General features: G+C 43.1%; 1 protein-coding gene across 5 annotated transcripts in view; it reads left to right on the forward strand.

Annotated features, from left to right (window-relative positions):
- Positions 1-206: 206 nt before the first annotated feature.
- Positions 207-18,779, forward strand: part of NOL11 (nucleolar protein 11) — a 28,508-nt gene continuing 9,935 nt past the window's right edge. The window contains exons 1-16 of one of the 5 annotated variants that reach the window (XM_008271729.4): positions 207-728; positions 1,849-1,962; positions 2,065-2,121; positions 3,932-4,080; positions 4,996-5,053; positions 6,568-6,721; positions 7,739-7,927; positions 11,732-11,808; positions 14,008-14,131; positions 14,591-14,679; positions 15,451-15,525; positions 16,261-16,445; positions 16,616-16,741; positions 16,892-17,122; positions 18,127-18,205; positions 18,678-18,770. In XM_008271729.4, coding sequence (XP_008269951.3) covers positions 588-728; positions 1,849-1,962; positions 2,065-2,121; positions 3,932-4,080; positions 4,996-5,053; positions 6,568-6,721; positions 7,739-7,927; positions 11,732-11,808; positions 14,008-14,131; positions 14,591-14,679; positions 15,451-15,525; positions 16,261-16,445; positions 16,616-16,741; positions 16,892-17,122; positions 18,127-18,205; positions 18,678-18,770 — 1,941 coding nt within the window. In that variant the 5' untranslated portion in view covers positions 207-587. Of the gene's footprint in view, positions 729-1,545; positions 1,680-1,848; positions 1,963-2,064; positions 2,122-3,931; positions 4,081-4,995; positions 5,054-6,567; positions 6,722-7,738; positions 7,928-11,731; positions 11,809-14,007; positions 14,132-14,590; positions 14,680-15,450; positions 15,526-16,260; positions 16,446-16,615; positions 16,742-16,891; positions 17,123-18,126; positions 18,206-18,677; positions 18,771-18,779 lie in introns of those variants that run through there. The other 4 variants (XM_008271730.4, XM_070060431.1, XM_051825122.2 and 1 more) reach the window with 4 other exon arrangements.

An 18,779-nucleotide genomic window follows, 5' to 3' on the forward strand; every position in this document is an offset into this window, starting at 1 on the left:
CCAGAATTGCTCAGGGGACCTTTCCTCTCAGCTTCCTCATCAAACTAGCTGAGGAGAGTTCCCCGCCGGCTGACGGACAGCCCCGGAGTCTGAGGCGGCGGTGGCACCTCACTTAGGAACAGCAGGTTCACAAGTTCATCTAAAGAAATAAATAACTATTTTTTTTCCTTGGCACATTGTTCCACGAGGCCGGAGTACGAATTCCTAGAGAGTTCACAAAGATTTTTTTAAAAAATCTAGTTTATTTATATTCGGCCACTTGCTAAATCCACGCTTCCGCCTCCAAACGCCGTACAGCTGACTCTGTACGGAATACGCAAACCCCTCCCCTCACCCGCCCGCGCCCCTCCCGGAGCACATCCGGGACTCGGGGAAGGCGTGGCCTTGGGAGGTGTCGCCCGACGCAACTTCGGGCCCCGCCCACCAGGCGGCGTTCGCCTCTCCACGCGCCCCTTCGGCCCAGCAGAGGTCGCAGGCTGAGCGAGCTGGGTTCTCGTTTGGCGAATGCCCGGCCCACCTCAGTTCTCGCGAGAGAAGGAGCGAAGGCTGCCGGGAAAGATACGCTGCCAGGCATAGATTTGTTCAAAATGGCAACCCTGGAAGAGGAAATCGCGTTGTCTACGGTGGTCCTGGGTGCCGGGCCTGACGGCCTCCTGGGCGTGGAGCCGACCGACAAAGCCGACCAGTTTCTCGTGACGGACAGCGGCAGGACCGTCGTCCACTATAAGGTGAGGGCGACAGGATCGGCGCGCCCCGGCTGCGCCTCGCCCCCTCACGCGGAGCCGGCGCCTTCAGAAGGGGTCGCGGAGCGCGCTTAGCGGAGGGCCGGCTTGGCCTGGGCCAGATGCCTGGCATGTTTTCCTGGAGATAGAATTCAGAGTTTCAGGAGGCAGGGCCCCTCGGGGCACGTGGGGACCCGTGCTTCGGCTCGGACCTCCCGGGGCTGGCTCGCGGATGACATCGGCCGGTGGGAACGGTGCTTCAGCCCTGTGTCCCTGTTCCTCATGCCCACCCCTTGGGGGGGACTCATCTGGGGCGTGGGGGTGGCGCTTCCCCGGGGGCAGTCGGGGTTCTTGCTGCCGAGCTTGTTGGCCACTCTGGTCACGCTCTGAGTCCTGGAGCTGCGCCCCGCCCCTTCTTCAGCCGCAACACATTTTCCGACCTTGGTTTTGGTGGTCGTGGGGAAAAGCGAGTGTGTGTGTGTCCGGGCCCTGGATGCGGTTTACTTGTCAGGACAAAGTTAGCGGTGTTGTCTGGGCTCCTCGGCGGACTCCTGGCCCCCGGATCTGCAGGAACACGGGAGCCGATTGGAGCTGGAATGGACGTGATCCCAGTCATCACATCTTAGCGTCCCGAGTTTCTGTGTAGAGGCATGATGGAATCAGTTTTTAGAATGTACTGTGCTAATTATGCTACTTAACGTTTTCATGTTAGGAACGTAAGCTACACATGTGTTTTCATTTTCCCTACTTTTTACGTGGTAAAAATACACATAACAAGATTAACCTTTCAAAGTGTGGCGTTAAGTGCATTCACATAGTTGCTCCCATCACCACCAGCCGCCTCCATCGCTCTTCATCTTGCGAGACTGTTCAACTGGACCCGTTGAACAACTGCCTAATCCTGCCAGCCCCTAACAACCGCTGTTCTCTCTGCTTCTAATCATTTGGCTGCTTTAGGTACTAAGTACAAGCGAAATCTGCAGTGTCTGTGTGTGACTACTTTTTTTTTTTTTTTAATTTGGGAAATTTTAGCAGATGCTATTTTAATGGTTTTTTTGTTGTGTAAGTGTGATTACAATGTCTGATACTGACTTCTTGAATATTCTGCTTATGTCAATTTCACCAGGTTTCTGATCAGAAACCACTGGGGAGCTGGTCAGTGAAACAAGGTCAAGTTATAACATGTCCAGCTGTGTGCAGCTTTCAAACTGGAGAGTATATTGTTGTCCATGATAATAAGGTGAGTTTGAAAACATATCACATATATAACACAAATATAATATTGGCTTATTACATGTAAATGGAGAATGGGATACTTTTTGACTTGTGTGCTTTGATTTAGGTTTTGAGAATATGGAATAATGAAGATGTAAACCTGGATAAAGTATTTAAAGCTACTGTAAGTCTTTGGATTTTCCAACATTTGTATTTGGCTGATTGGTGAAATGGAATTGTTCATAATATAGTACATGTTATTTTTCTTAATGTTTGTGGGAAAGTGAACAACTTTCTTAGCTTTTCATTCTAGTTTAATACATCTTGGTAATATGTCTCAACTCAAAAATTAATACGTTAGAAAATATAGACCTTATCGTCTATATATATATATGAGTTTGAGGACTCAAATGATTAATGAAAGATTAATTTATGCTTATTCCTATTAGTTTGAGTTTTTCAGGTGTATCTATTGTGAGAATAAGTAAACTTCCCATGCCCTTTGTTAGAAGAAATAATTCATGGAAAATTAATTTATACTTATTCCCCTGAGTTTATTTTTTAGGTGTGTCCTTTGTGAAAGTAAATGAACTTCTTATGCCCTTTCTTAGAAGAGATAGAATGTATCTTAAAAGTTTTGTGAGATTTATTTCTTTGAAAGGCAGAGTGACAGAGAGAGGGAGATATTTTCCGTCCACTGGTTCACTCCCCAATACCCACAACAGCTGGGGCTGCACCAGGCCAAAGCCAGAAGTCCAACTAGCCCTCCCATGTGGGTGGCAGGGACCCAAATATTTGGAACATCATCTGCTGCCTTCCCAGGATGCATTAACAGAAAACTAGATTTTAATTAGAGTAGCCAGGACTCTTAACTGGTACCCCAAAATGAGATGCAGGCATTCCCAAGTGGCAGCTAAAGCTCCAGTGTAGTGTACATTTTAAGAGTGACATATAATATTAGAAATATAATATATATTATATTATATATTATATAATATATAATTTATATTATATATTATATATATATAATATTAGAAAAAGAACCATGACTAGCTATGTATTTACTACTAATGACATAAAGTGTGTTAGTTAACTTTTTCTTAAAAGTTTCTTGTACTTCTTAATGTCTAAGTTTAATTGGCACATCTTAGAAGTGACTGACAACAGGTCCGTCTCAGATAATGGTCCAACTGTGCTGCCCCGATTCTAGTCCTTTGGTTTACCTTGCAGTAGCACAATCCTGAGTTTTACTCACAGATGTTTGTTTTTCCCCTGTATGAAGTATCAACTTCTTTTCGTGCACCTGCCGGCTGGAGTTAGCATTGTGGCATCACTCTAACACCAGAAGTGCATTCATGGCTTTATTTGTACTTTTCCCCACCTCGTTTTAGGAGACCCAGGTTCTAGCCTAACATCAGTGTTCACAATAAACAAACCAAAAATGAATAAAAATGGTTAGCTATGAAAGAGATCAGAGGACGAGATCAATAGATAAGATCAGAAGTTAGGGTCTGGTGCCGTGGTGCAGCAGGTTAAGCTACAACTTGAGAAATTCGCATCCCAAATAACTGCCAGTTCAGGTCCTGATTCCCATCTAGCTAACTGCTAATGGGCCTGGGAACACAGCAGACAGTGGCTCAAAGTGCTTGGGCCCCTGTTACCGTTGTGGGAGACCAGAATAAGAGTTTTGGACTCCTGGCTTTGTGATCATTTGGGGAAGGAACCAGTGGATGGACGATCTTCCCCCTCTCCCTCTCTCTCTCTGTTATTCTGATTTATGAATACATAAATCTTTAAAAAAAATCAGAGATTAGACTTCTGAGTGTGTTTGATTTTTAGTGTTGATTTGAATTTGGAAACATGCATAGCTATAAAACAGAATTAAATCAAAATAAGAAGAATCAGTGTCTTAAAAATAATCAGCCTTTAATAAAAGTCCTCCCATTAGGTGTGAATTGTTTTAGAGTAAAAATTTAAATATTCTGTTCTTCCAGTTGTCAGCTGAGGTATATAGGATACACTCAATACAAGGCACAGAACCCGTAGTGCTGTTCAAGGAAGGCGCAGTTCGTGGTTTAGAGGCCTTGCTCGAAGAGCCCCAGCAGAAAATTGAAGCTGTAATCTCTGATGAAGAAGTGATTAAGTAAGTTCAGTGGTTGTACATGAATTTTATTAAAATTGCAAATGTACTGTTAATTGTTTACTAATTCTTTGCCATGTTCAAAAGTGTTTTGATGAAACACATAAGAGAAGTAGCCTAACTGAAAACCATTTCTAAGACATTGGCCAAAGGAACATCCTCTAGAGTGACTGATACTTGAAGAAACCGTAAAGACCCATGTTTCTGTCACACCGCCCTGACTGCCCAGCGTGCATCCTCCTCCCCAGGACGGTGGAGCTTGTTGCTAGTGAGGTCACGGCCGTGCTTTCTCAGATTCTGCAGTAAGCCTGGAAAAATGACTCGGCCAAGTGACAGAAGGATTTTTTTTATTTTCACTTCTCTTGGGTGTTTTATGCTATCGCATTTCCTAAAGTCAAAGTGAATTTAGTAAGAGAACAATGTGCGCAGTGACCAGTTCTATCTTAGGCTGACCTGATGAAGGCCTGTAAGGTGTGAACAGCTTTGTTGGGGGAAATCTTTGGGTTCTGATTGCCACTTAACTGCAGACTGCCTGTGTACCCTTGGTTAGGAACCCTGAAACCCCCAGTGCCTCACTGGGAGAACATAGGTGAGGTCCTAGTGTTTTCTTCAGAACATTACTTACAAAAGTAACTCACAAAAAAAGGACGTGGAGGAGTAGTGTGAGTTTGGAAGACGCTGGATACTATCAAGACCACCACCATCCTGCAGTCCGGAAATAACAATCCCATTCACATTGTCTGGGAGGTTCAGTTCAGTCTCCTGCGTTTAATCCAGAGATGCAGTGAATCTTGTAACACTGGATTAGATATTCTCTGATGTCTCTCTGGCTCCAAAAATTAATAAAAGGTATTTTAAATCTTAGCTGATACTGCTTCTCTCAGCTGTGAATTTTCATTTTGTAATTTTTCCTTTTAGGTGGACAAAGTTTTTCATGGTATCCAAGCACCCTGTTTTGATTTTTATTACTGAAAAAGTAAGTGATATCTTCAATTCTTAGCCCATTTTTGTGAAATTTCAGTCACTATTAGTTTTAAACCAAAATGAGACCTGTATGTTTGTTTATGGGAAGGCAGAATTATTACAGAGAGGGAGAAGGAGAGGCAGATTTTCCATCCACTGGTTCACTCCCCAAATGGCCGCAAGAGCCAGGGCTGGACCAGACCTAAGCCAGGAGCCAGGAGCTTCATTCAGGTCTCCCATCTGGATGCAGAGGCCAAGGACTTGGGCCGTCTTGTACGACTTTCCCTGATGCATTAGCAGGGAAGTGGAACTGAAGTGGAGCAGCCAGAACTTGAATCCCTGGACGCCTACATTGCAGGTGGTGGCTTAACTCATTAGGCCACAGTGCTGTCCCCAGTTTTTCTTTGTTTTTTTTTTGTTGTTGTTGTTGTTTGGTTTTTTGGTTTTGTTTTGTTTTGTTTTGACAGGCAGAGTAGACAGGGAGAAAGACAGAGAGAAAGGTCTTCCTCCCATTGGTTCACCCCCAAATGGCCGCTATGGCCAGCACGCCGCGCCAATCTGAAGCCATGAGCCAGGTGCTTCCTCCTGGTCTCCCATGCGGGTGCAGGGCCCAAGCACTTGGGCCATCCTCCACTGCACTCCCGGGCCATAGCAGAGAGCTGGCCTGGAAGAGGAGCAACCAGGATAGGACCAGCGCCCCAACTGGGACTAGAACCCAGACTGCCGGCACTGTAGGCGGGGGATCAGCCTAGTGAGCCGCAGCGCCGGCCTCCCAGTTTTTCATCTTTACAAAGTGATATTAGTTATTATTTCCATGCCTCTATTAAACAACTATATATTTTTTTGAAGATTTGTTGATTTATTTGAAAGGCAGAGAGACAGAGGCAGAGAGAGAATCCTCCACCCACTGGTTCACTCCCCAGAAGGCTGCAATAGCCAGAGCTGGGGCTCCCACATGGGAACAGGGGCCCAAGGACTTGGGCCATCCTCCACTTCCCTCCCAGGCCATAGCAGAGCAGGATTGGAAGTGGAGCAGCCAAGCCCCTAACCAGTCCCCATATGGGATGCTGGCACCACAGGCAGCAGCTTTACCTGCCACACCACAGCATTGGCCTCTAAACAACTATTTTTATAAACATTTTAGATTAAAATGAATAAAAGTTTTGGGTTTGTGGGTGTTTTTTTGTTTGTTTGTTTTAAATATTTGTATTGTATATTAGAAAGGCAGAGTTACAGAGAGAGAGCTCTTTTTTCCATTGGTTCACTTCCCAGAATGGCTGCAAAGGGCTGGGCCAGGCCAGAGCCAGGAGCCAGGAATTCCATCCAGTTCTCCCACATGGGTGGCCGTGGCTCAACCACTGTATTCCCAGGCACATTAGGAAGTAGCTGAATCCAAAGCAAAGCAAGTACCTGCATTATAGGCCAAGAACCCATTGAATTAATTAGAATGGGACAACCTCTGGCTTTAACATACTGTGAGTATAACTGCTTGATATGGAGATTTTTATAAAATAACTTCTTTTGCAGCAGCAGCAGCATGGAAATTACTTTGCTTATGTACAAATGTTTAACCCATGTACCTTAAGCAAATATACACTCTTACTTGGAGAAGAAGAAAAAACTGTTATAAAGAATTTTACTGCATCTGTGGATCGGAAATTCATCTGTTTGATGTCATTAAGTAAGTTTTCTTTAAGCTTTTGAAGATTATAAATAGAGGGATATTGTAGGATTGTGTGTGTGTGTGTGTGTGTGTGTATTTGGTGTTTCCTTCCTGTTGATTAAACAAACACCAAGTTGATGGCCCACTTGGTAGGAAGGTGTAATGTTAAGAAAGTGAAGGCAGCACAGGGCCACAACTGACACCCTGTAAGAGGGAACCTCTGGATCTGGTACCATCTGCTTGTGGTGTTTGAGTGGTGGTGGCAGTAGAGTGTTTGTGTACACTCTGGGATGCAGAGGAGAGAGGGAAGTATAGGGGTGGAGACCAGGCATAGGAGGAGCAGCGAGGAGAGACTGGCCTCACTGCTAAGCTTCCTTCAGGAAGGGACCCCTGGATATTGGTTGGGAATGAAACATGAACTGGAAAAAATGTCCTGTGAACTGCAGTGTCTTCCTCTATTAGTTCACCATAGTAGGAAGTAGGGAACCCCATCCAGGTCTCCTGTGTGACTGGCAGGAGCCAGAGCACTTGGGACATTCTCCCTGCTTTCCCAGGCACACTAGCAAGGAGCTGGATTGGAAGTGTAACAGCGGCCTTCTGCCACATGTTCCATCAGTGTGCATTCAGGCAATTGGTCACCCACCTCTACCAATTTATTTTCTCTGAATGAATACGGTCTGGCTGTAAAAAAAAAAAAAAAAAGGAAGTGGAGCAGCCAGGACTTGAACCTGCACTTGTGGGATGCCGGCATCACGGACAACAGCTTAACCCAATGAACCACAATGCAAGTCTTGAAGCCTGGAGGGATAGATCCTTTTAGTAACTAGAATTGTCTATTCATAAAAGACTCCTAAGTATTTTAAGTTACTGAAGGTATTTACAGTTTTTATTTCCTATCTATTAAAACATTTTTTACATTGATTATTATGGTTGGATCCTTTATCAAATTATTAAAGACATATAAACAACCAAAGACATTTAGCTATAGAAGTGTCCTTTGTCCAATCATGTATGACAAATACTTGTTCTCAACAGGCTCTGATGGATGTATATATGAAAGCTTGATACCAGTATATCCGAGTGATGGAGAGAAAAATCAGAAGGTAGTTAGGTCATTGTTGCTCAAGACTGTTGTGTCTGGCAGTGCTCAGAAAAGCGTTGCCCTCACCATTCTGGATCAGAATCACGTGGCAGTCCTGGGACCTCCACTACCAGCTTCTAAAGGTAACAAATCCAGTCAACAAGGATGTCTTGCATTTTTCCTTTGGAGTGTACCTTCTACTTTTCCCCTTCTGTTTCATTTCTTTGCTACTGCTCTAATTCATTCCCTTTATCACTGTGTTTAAATTATTTTGTAACTTAGTAATGCTTTCTGAATACTTTTAATGCTTTCTAATACTTTTTGCATTGATGAATCCTTCTCAAAGACTTTAATCACTCCCTTGCTCATGACTATAAAGGCATAAAGAAATAGAAATGGTAGATGTCTGTGCCAGCTTACAATGTTGGTAAGCTCTCCACTAGAGAATTGAATTCTTGGCACTGTCTCACAGCATGGAAATCTACTAGACTTGGACAGCTTGGAATGTATGAACTAACAGGATGCTTTTGGTGTGTGTGACTTCACAGCAGGATTCTCATCAGCCCGTCTTCTTAGCCACCAACTTCCCTCCACTGCTGACTTTTAGTCTATCATGAAAATGCATTTGTTTCTTAGAAGACTGGGAACTCCCAGCCTATGCTCTAAAACCCAGACTATTGTTTAGTTTTCAGGTTCTTCCAGTTCAGGCTCCATCCTCCTTTTCTAAACCCTTTCTCCCATTTTCTGAGCAAGAAATTTTTTTTCTTGACAGGCAGAGTTAGACAGTGAGAGAGACACAGAGAGAAAGGTCTTCCTTCGTTGGTTCACCTCCAAAATGGCCACTATGGCCAATGCGCTGCACCAATCCGAGCCAGGTGCTCCTTCCTGGTCTCCCATTCAGGTGCAGGGCCCAAGCACTTGGGTCATCCTCCACTGCCAGCAACCGGGACAGAACCCAGAGTGCCAGGCCACAGGCAGAGGATTAGCCTAGTGAGCCTTGGCGCTGGCTGAGAACTTTCTGCTTTGTTCAGACCAGACTTCCCGTTCACTGTAAACATGATATGGCCATCCTCACCTGTGTACTTTGTTCTTAGGTTTCTCCTACCTGTTTTTTTGTTTTGTTTTGCTTTTTCTAAGATTAACTTTTAAAGGCAGAGTTAGAGAGAGGGCGAGATATCTTCCATCTGCTGGTTCACTCCCCAAATGGCTGCAACGGCTGGGGCTGGGTACATGGGTAGCAGGGTCCTAATCTCTTGGGCCGTCTTTGGCTGCCTTGCCAGGCGCGTTAGCAGGAAGCTGGATAAGAAGTGGAGCAATCAGGACATGAGCCAGCACCCAATTGGGATGCTGGAATTGCAAACTGGGTTTTAACCCACTATACCCCATCACTGGCCCCTCTCCTACCTGGTAAGATAGGAGCTACTAGTTATAGCATATATAATACACTGAGAGAAACAGCTGTGCTGAGAGACAGTTTTATCATCATGTTTACAAATCAGGAAACTAAAGTGGGAAATGAGTAAGTTGTGGAACCAGGATTCAACCCAAGCAGGTTAACTCTATTGTGTCATGTACCCTGCCACTCTTAGTCCTGGTTCTTAACTACTTTACCATGTTATGTTGCTCTCTTAGCATCCATCCTCCCTCTTCCTTATTCCGGCTCTGCTTTCCTCTATTACAACCCAGTGATCATTGTTAGAATTTCCTATAGAAGGACATTTAGGCCGGCGCCGCGGCTCAATAGGCTAATCCTCCACCTAGCAGTGCCGGCACATCAGGTTCTAGTCCCGGCTGGGGTGCCGGATTCTTTCCCGGTTGCCCCTCTTCCAGGCTAGCTCTCTGCTGTGGCCCGGGAAGGCAGTGGAGGATGGCCCAAGTGCTTGGGCCCTGCACCCCATGGGAGACCAGGAGGAGCACCTGGCTCCTGCCTTCGGATCAGCGAGGTGCGCTGGCTGCAGTGCGCCAGCCGTGGCGGCCATTGGAGGGTGAACCAACGGCAAAGGAAGACCTTTCTCTCTGTCTCTCTCTCACTGTCCACTCTGCCTGTCCAAAAAAAAAAGGACATTTAGTCTAGCAGTTAAGATACCTGCATCCCATATTGAAGTACCTGGGTTTAATTTCCTAGAGGTAGCAGGTGATTGCTCAAGTAATTGGATTCCTACCACCTAGTCTAGGTTCTTCCTACCTATGTTCCTTCCATTTCCATTTCATTGAACAGATGTCCTATAATGTATTTAATTAAAGAATATTTTTTAATTAGAGACCTCCTATCCACTCATTCACTTCCCTAATACCTAGGAGCTGAGAAGTCAGTCCGGGTCTCCCACATGAGTGACAGGAAACCATTTGAGCCATCACTGCTGCCTACCAGTGTCTGTATTGGTTGGGAGCTGAGTTGGGACACAAACCCAGGCACTCCAATAGGGGATAGCAGGCATCCCAAGCAACTTCTGTGTGTTAAAAGAGATTTTCCTCCTGGTTCACTCCTCTGATGGCTACAATAGCTAAGGCTGGGCCAGCTGAAGCCTAGAACCAGGAACTTCATCCAGATCTCCCACATGTGACAATACCTCAAACACTCAATTCTGATATGTAATGCGGATGTCCCAGGTGGCAGCTTAACCCACCATGCCCCAATGGCTACCCCCCAAGCAGAAGTTTGTTTTGGTTTTTTGGTTTTTTTTTGTTTTTTTTTTTGTCTTAAAATTCTTTTTTATTCTTGGGAATTCTTTAATGGTTTTTCAACTAGGAAAAGGATTCCTATGAAAATTAAAAAAAAAAAAATCAAAAGTCCAATTTCCATGACTTTGACTGTTCAGCTTCTGCTTCTGTCATTTCCAACTATGCAGATTATTGGATGAAGTGTTCTTCAGACCTTCCAAACACCTATCCCTAAGATGTATTTCATCATTTTTCTGCCTGGACATTAACCTATCCTTTTTAGTTATATGAAGTCATATGACATTAACTATGTTTTAGTGAATAGTTCAGTGGCATCTAATGTTCACTGTCTTATGCAGCTACCCCCTCTGTATACTTTAAAAACGTGTTCATTATCACAGAAGGAAACCTTATACCTATTAATTAAGCAGTTACTCTCTGTTCTCTTCCTTGACACCTGCCAACCACTAATCTGCATTCAACTTTTATGTATTTACCTAATTTGAGTATTTCTTATACATAGTATACAATAGCTATTTTTTAAAAAAGATTTATATATTTATTTGTAAGTCATAGTTACACAGAAAGAGAAGGAGAGGCAGAGAGAGAGAGATCGTTCATCCAATGGTTCACTCCCCAGTTGGCCACAACTGCCAAAGCTGTTCCGATCCAAAGCCGGGAACCAGAAGCTTCTTCTAGGTCTCCCACGCAGGTGTAGGGGCCCAAGGACTTGGGCATCTTCTACTGCTTTCCCAGGCCATACCAGAGAGCTGGATCGGAAGTGGAGCAGCCAGGACTCAAACCAGTGCCCATATGGAATGCCGGCACTGCAGGCGGCAGCTTTACCCGCTACACCATAGCGCCAGCTCCACAGTAGCTTTTATGTTTGCTTCTTTGAATTAGCATGGTTTTTAGGTTCATTCATGTTGCATGTATCAGTATCTCCTTTTTATGGCAGAATCATTCCGTCTTATGTTTGTGCTATCCATTTGTTTATTCATGCATCGATGGGCATTTCACCTGTTTCTACCTTTTGGTTATGATGAATAATGCTGTAAATGTGTACATGCATTTGTTTCAGTACCAGTTTTTAATGCTTTGGATATATACCTGGGTATATATGCTGAGTCATATGGCAATACTGTTTTTAACTTCTTAAGAAGTGACTTACTCACTTTTACATTTAATAAAGCAATACTTGTGTATTTAGCTATGACTCCTCATCTCTCCTGAAAATATCATGTCTATACTTAACTGTTTCTGAATTTCTATGTCTTATTTTACAGAATGTCTCTCCATATGGAACATAAAGTTTCAAACCCTGCAGACTTCAAAAGAGTTACCACAAGGAACCAGTGGTCAGGTAAGCTTTTTCACTTGAGGACTTATTCAGATTTACTTATTTGTACCTAATAAATAGTAGGTAGAGATTTCTTCAGGCAGATATTTTGGCAGTGTTTTATCACTTTTAAAAGACTAAGGCATAACTAGTTTTAAATCAAGGAAAGAGAATAATCAGCTAGTTAGTAAAACAACCTGTTTTTGGCTGTTCTTTGGTTTGATATTTTCACTTTAATTTTAACTGTTAGGTTATGTATGGAATTAGAATTTAAGCTGACCAGACTGTAAACTTGCTGGATCAAGTTCTTGTCTGCCTTATATTCTTGTATTTGCAATCTTCAGTGCTCAATACGTATGGATTATCTGGTGAATGAAGATTCATATACAAATATAAGATAAATGAGGGCAACAGGATGTTACTGATCATTTTAAATGGAAGATAGACTAGGTTGCTGAGTTACAGTTTTTTCTAATTCATATTTAAACAACTGACTGTAACATACTGAACCATTCTTAGTTCCACCACTCAGAAACATTGTGTTTCCATCCTCTTTTAACCTTTTTGTTTAATTCAGACATAGGCCCGAGTTAAAGCCACAATGAACTCTAAGATGGTTAATAACACTTGTCTTATTTTTACAGTCTTACGACTGGAGTCATAAGATAAAAACATCGTAACATTCTGCTGTTTTCATTTAATATATAATAGATTACCCATGTTACAGTAGCCTTCGTAATTATGTTAAGAGATACGGAGATGGACCTTGTGTCACAGTGGGTTAAAGCCGCCATTCATATCAGAATGGCTGGGATCACGTCCCACTTGTGCTTATCCAGCTTTCTGCTCGTGTCCCTGGGAGGCAGCAGATGGTGGCTCAAGTGAAGTTTGACTCCCTGGCTCCAGCTTGTTTCAGCCCTGGTTGTTGCAGGCATAAAGAGATGTAGGGCTGGTGCTGTGGCCTAGTAGATTAACCCTCCGCCCACGGCACTGGCATCCCAAATGGGCGCTAGTTTGTGTCTCGGCTGCTCCTCTTCTTATCCAACTCTGCTGTGGCCTGGGAAAGCAGTAGAGCAAGGCCCAAGTGCTTGGGCCTCTGCACCCACATGAGAGACCTGGAAGAAGCTCGTGGCTCCCAGATTTAGATCTGCCCAGCTCCAGCCCTTGAGGCCATTTGGGGAGTGAACCAACGGATGGGAGACGTTTCTCTCTCTCCCTCTGTAACTCTCTCAAATTAGTAAATAAATCTTTTTAAAAAGAGTGAGAAAGAGATTGATAGTGACAGTATTGATTTTAAGCAATTCAGTTACTTACTTTTAAATTTTTATTTATTTAATTACTTGAAAGGCTGAGAAAAAGAGATCTCTTAATGGCTGGCTTACTCCCCAAGTGCCCACGAACAGTCAGAGCTAGGCCAGACTGAAGTTAGGAAACCAAGAATTCAAGCCAGATCTCCCATGTGAATAGCAGAGATCCGAGTACTTGCACCGTCACCTGTAGCTCCGCAGGTTGCACAAAGGCAGGGTGCTGGACTTGGGAGCAGACCCGGGACTCAGACGCTGATGTGGGATATGGGTGACCCAAGTGGCATCTTAAGAGCTATACCAAATGTCCACCTCAATTCAGTTATTTTCAATGTACATGTTACTTGGGTTTTCTGAGTCAAAAATATCCGCTAAATTATTCATTCAGACTTCAGCAAAAAATCATCAGTATGTAATTCTACTCCAATTTGAACATGTGAGATTCTTTTGGAAAGTTGCTTGTGCTTGTCCCTTTTTTAAAAAATAGCAAGATAGCTTATATAGTAAGTTATTCTAATAAGCCTTTCTTGAGTCATATTTTAGAAGAGAAAAAATTGGCCGGTACTGCGGCTCACTAGGCTAATCCTCCACCTGCGGCGCCAGCACCCCGGGTTCTAGTCCCAGTTGGGGCACCGGGTTCTAGTCCCAGTTGCTCCTCTTCCTGTCCAGCTCTCTGCTGTGGCCCGGGAAGGCAATAGAGGATGGCCCAGGTCCTTGGGCCCGCACCCGCATGAGAGACCTGGAGGAAGCACCTGGCTCCTGGCTTCGGATCGGCACATTGCGCCGGCCGTAGCAGCCATTTGGGGGGTGAACCAACGGAAGGAAGACCTTTCTCTCTGTGTTTCTCTCACTGTCTAACTCTGCCTGTCAAAAAAAGAAGAGAAAAAATTGCTTATGTTTTTGGTAACTTCTTTTGTAGCTCTGGTATTATGGGGAAACTCTATTTATGCTCCATGGAAAATATCTAACTGTGATTCCGTACAAGTGTGAAGCGTCATCATTAGCAGGTGCTCTTGGAAAACTCAAGCATAGTCAAGATCCAGGTAGAAACTTACTTATGTTTACTAATACAAGCCATTTTACTAGCTCCAAATTTCATATGTGGATTCTCATAGCCTCCTTTTTTACAGAGCATATTCTTAATGTTGACATTTACCACTGTGCATTGATCCAGGTAGCTTCCTTGGGAACAGCCCTCACTGCAGAGAGCTACACTGTGTTATAAATGCCATGTTCTTCCGGTGTTAGGGGCACTGGAAGAAGACCCAAGGCAAGAGCAATACATCTGCCTTCCCTTGTTCACCCTGGCCTCGGGTATTGGCTTAATGTTGCTAGATGCAAAGCCTTTTGCTAACATTTATTAATCAGAGGTTATCAGAATTACTGAACATTAAAGCCTGTCTGGAATGATACATAAGTGGTGGTTTTTATTATTCAATTGGGTAAATGCTAATAGGTCAAAATATTATAGAATTTGTCTTTTTTTGTGTATGTCTTCTTAGGCACTCATACCATACCCCATTTTGTAAACTGGGAAACATCTCAAGGCTGTGAACCTGGATCCCAGAACTCAGAACAGTCAAAGAGAATTGTAAGTTCAGTTATATAAAGAGAAATGTTAGTGCAAATGTTGAAAAACAGAAAGACTAAATTATTATAATGATTCATATCCATATAACTCTTAAATCACTGTCCTAATGACAAGGCACTTTGAAATTGAATCCCGTAACCTCACAACCTTTATCCAAAAATAATATATGTGGTCTAGTAGTTTTTATGGGTGCATATGTAGTATTAAAAAGTGTGAAAACAGGCCGGCACCGCGGCTTAATAGGCTAATCCTCCGCCTGCGGTGCCGGCACCCCGGGTTCTAGTCCCAGTCGGGGCGCCGGATTCTGTCCCGATTGCCCCTCTTCCAGGCCAGCACTGGGAATGCAGTGGAGGATGGCCCAAGTGCTTGGGCCCTGCACCCCATGGGAGACCAGGAGAAGCACCTGGCTCCTGTCATCAGATCAGCGCAATGCAGCAGCCATTGGAGGGTGAACCAACGGCAAAAGGAAGACCTTTCTCTCTCTCTCTCACTGCCCACTCTGCCTGTCAAAAAAAAAAAAGTGTGAAAACAAACCAGTTTGCAATTAGCCATAATACAGGTAGTTTTATTTTGTGATTAAAGAACAACAGCTTTAAATTTGTTCTAGATATCTAATTTCAAAGTTAAAGTAAACCCACTTTTCTCTGTAACAAAATTTGTTTTTGAAAGCTTGTAATTAGAGCAAAAGTGTACTAATCTCTTGGGAGTGTTCTGCATATATGTTGGGTCTTTTCTGATGTTTGAGATCTTAATAGATTTACTTAATTCCAGTTAAGGAGAAGAAAAACTGAAGTGAGTTTACAGCCAGAGGTTCCAGCATCCACACAACTTCTATTAAACATAAAGGTAAATAACGAGTATTTGAAATATGAAAAATCAACTCAAGTGGTGAAAAAGTCTCATCTACTTCATCCTGCCTTATTAGGGTCATATTTATTGCTAGAGCTAAGATTTGTATCTGAAGGTTGTCAGAGTTGGGCTAATACTTTCGGGTTTTTTTATTTTTTTTTTTTTTTCTTTTCCTTTTTAAGATTTGTTTATTTGAAAAATAGGGTGACAGAGAGCTCTTCCATCCCTGGTTCACTTCCCAGTGACTGCAGTTAGGACTGGGCCAGGCTGAAACCAGGAGGCAGGAACTCCATGCAGGTCTCCCACATGGATGGCAGGAACTCAAGCACGTGAGCCATCACTCGCTGCTTGCCAGCACCATTAGCAGGGAGCTGGATTGCAAGCAGTGAGGCCAGAACTGAAACCAGTGTGAGATGCAGATGTCCCGGATGGTGGCTAAGCCTGCTGTACCACAACACCACCCCTCTATCTGATTCCTGCTACCATCTCATGAGAGTAATACTGATGTTGGCCCTGTCAGTGTCTCATTCAGCTTTATACTGAATGTGTTTGAACCACTGAGGGTTCTTTCCCCTTTGCAGATTTTACACAGCAGATTTTAGTATCAATTTGCTTGACAGGGACATATGAACTCTGTTAGTGATTTGAGAAAAGTTTGTGGTAGGAAATTTTTAAGTTCAGAGTGACATTTATTAATGTACCAGGCTGAATTCTTTAATTTTGTCTTTCTAGAAAGATTCAGAAAAACACATCGAAATAGAACTTCGTAAATTTTTGGCACTTAAGCAGACACCTGACTTCCACACTGTTGTTGGGGACATAGTGGCAGGACTCCTGGGAAGATGTAAAGAAGAGCCATCGTTTTATCCCCGGAACTGTCTGATGCAACTTATCCAGACACACATGCTTTCCTACAGGTAGGTAGGTGTTCTATACACCGCATTTCTTAATCCAGTTTTTCACACTTCTAGTTTTCATACTCTGAAAAAGCTTATAAATTATAAGAGATTATATATACGATTTTTGTTAATAGCCTGATAATTCTTTTTTTTTTTTTTTTTTTTTTTTTTTTTTTTTTTGGTCTTAGTTTGTGCCCCGGCTTACTGGAGATTGCCTTAGAAAAGACAGATGTGCAGATGTTACAGCTTTGTCTACAACAGTTCCCTGATATTCCTGAATCAGTCACCTGTACTTGCTTAAAAATTTTCTTAAGGTAACGTTTAATCCAATGTTCTTTTTCCTTCACTACATTTTTAAGTACATTTTTATTTGGTTTCTTAAACTTTAAGTAGAAAATAAAATTTTTTTTCAAAAATTTGGCTATTGTTAAGAATTAATCTTTTGGTTTGACTTAACATCATAGCATTGATGATGACAGTCTTCGGGAAATAGATATCAACATGGAGTCAGTTTCTGACTATAATGATACTGCACAAGATGAGAATATGGAAGAGCAAACCGGAATTCTTCAAAATGGCTTCAGTTCTGAGGAAGACAACTGCAATAGCTGTGATCCAGAGCTAAACCAAAAACCTCAGGATGCAACACAGGCGACCACGTCGTGCCCCATCATACCACAGAGGGCAGCTCTGCTGTATCCTTTGAAGCAGTTTTCCTTGTAATGTCTCTTCCTATGTCATACACCTGCTGGGACTGGATTATGTTCAATGCTGCATGCAAACAGCCTACTCGAGCTTGTTTTCTTAATTAAGTAGCTATATTAGGAGCAGGTGTTGACCCTACCAGTTAAGCTGCTAGTTGGAAAACTTGCATCCCATATCAGAGTAACCTGGGTTTGATACTTGCCTCTGGCTTCTGATTTCAGCTTGCTACTAATGGAAGGGAGGCAATGATGATGGCTCAAATGATTGAGTTCCTGTCAACCAGAGTCCTGGGTTGTATGTAAGGCTTGCAGCTTGAGGCTGTTGCAGGCATTTGGGAAATGAACTGGTGGCTGGGAGCTTTCTGCCTCTTATAAATAAAAAGAGAGAATGGGCCAGTGGGCTGGTACAACAGATTGGGCATCCACCATCAGTGTCATCTGGCTTCCCACTAATGAGATATAATAGTGAACTACTCTAAAAGGTCTCTAATGATTAGGAGAGTATTTAGTATAATATCAAGAGGGGCAGGCATTGTGGCACAGCAAGCTATGCTGCCACCTGCATTGCTGGCATCCCATGTTTGATTCCTGGTTCAAGTCTCAGCTGCTCTGCTTCTGATTCAGCTCCCTGCTAATGCACGTGGGAAAGCAGTGGATTAAAACTTTGACCCCTGCCACCTATGTGAGAGACCTGGAGGAAGCTCCAGGCTTCCGACTTGAGCCTGAACCAGCCCACGCCATTCCAGCGTGAACCAGTCGACAGAAGCACGCACTTGCTCCCACACTCTTTCCCTCCCTCCCTCCCTCCTTCCTTCCTTCCTTCCTTCCATCCCTCCCTCTCCTCCCTCTTCGTCTCCCTTTCTTCCTCTCTCATTTACCCACACTCTCATGTACATAAGTAAATCATGTTTTTAAATTCAGGAAGAGAAAAAGAATTACAGTAGAAATAGACTTGATTTATTGAAATAAGATTTTTTTCCTTCAGTCCTAAGTAGAAATGCAATTCTTCATTCAGCGTATAGTGAAATATTCCTTCTGCCTTACTTGAAAGACATCCCAGCACAACATGTCACTGTAAGTATTCTTATAAGGGCTATAGCGTTACACTGTTGCTTTTAAGTTTTGCAGCTTAACTCTAATGAGCTATTAGGGTGCTCAAAAGATGATCAAACTCTTTCATGTAGATAAGAAATTGCCCAGCCCTTGTGAAAAATTGTACCAAGAAAACTAGAGTGATTTTTGGGTGACAGACCTTTGGTCTTTTCCTTGTGCCAAGCTTGAAGACCAAGTTGAGAGTTGTTAAATAGATACTAAAAAGGATTGTCTCTTATTTACAAATACTATGCTCATCACCTGTTCCTCACGTACCAGATGAACTCCTCATTGAAGACAGGGATTTCATTTTATTCATTTTTTGTATTCCCAGATATCTGGCATATATTGTATAGTTAAATTGAATAGTCTGTTAGGATTCTTTCCAGCCTCTGTTAGAGGAAAAGAAAAATTTTCCTATCAAAGTGTTAAGTTGTCCCTTTTTTCCACCCAGCTGTTTCTCCAGTATTTGTATTTTCTTTATCTGAAGTGTAGCAAAAATGCTACAATGACGCTTCCTGGAATACACCCTCCAACTCTAAGCCAGGTGAGATCT

The sequence above is a fragment of the Oryctolagus cuniculus genome, chromosome 17 (assembly GCF_964237555.1).
Source record: "Oryctolagus cuniculus chromosome 17, mOryCun1.1, whole genome shotgun sequence".
Classification (NCBI taxonomy): Eukaryota; Metazoa; Chordata; class Mammalia; order Lagomorpha; family Leporidae; genus Oryctolagus; species Oryctolagus cuniculus.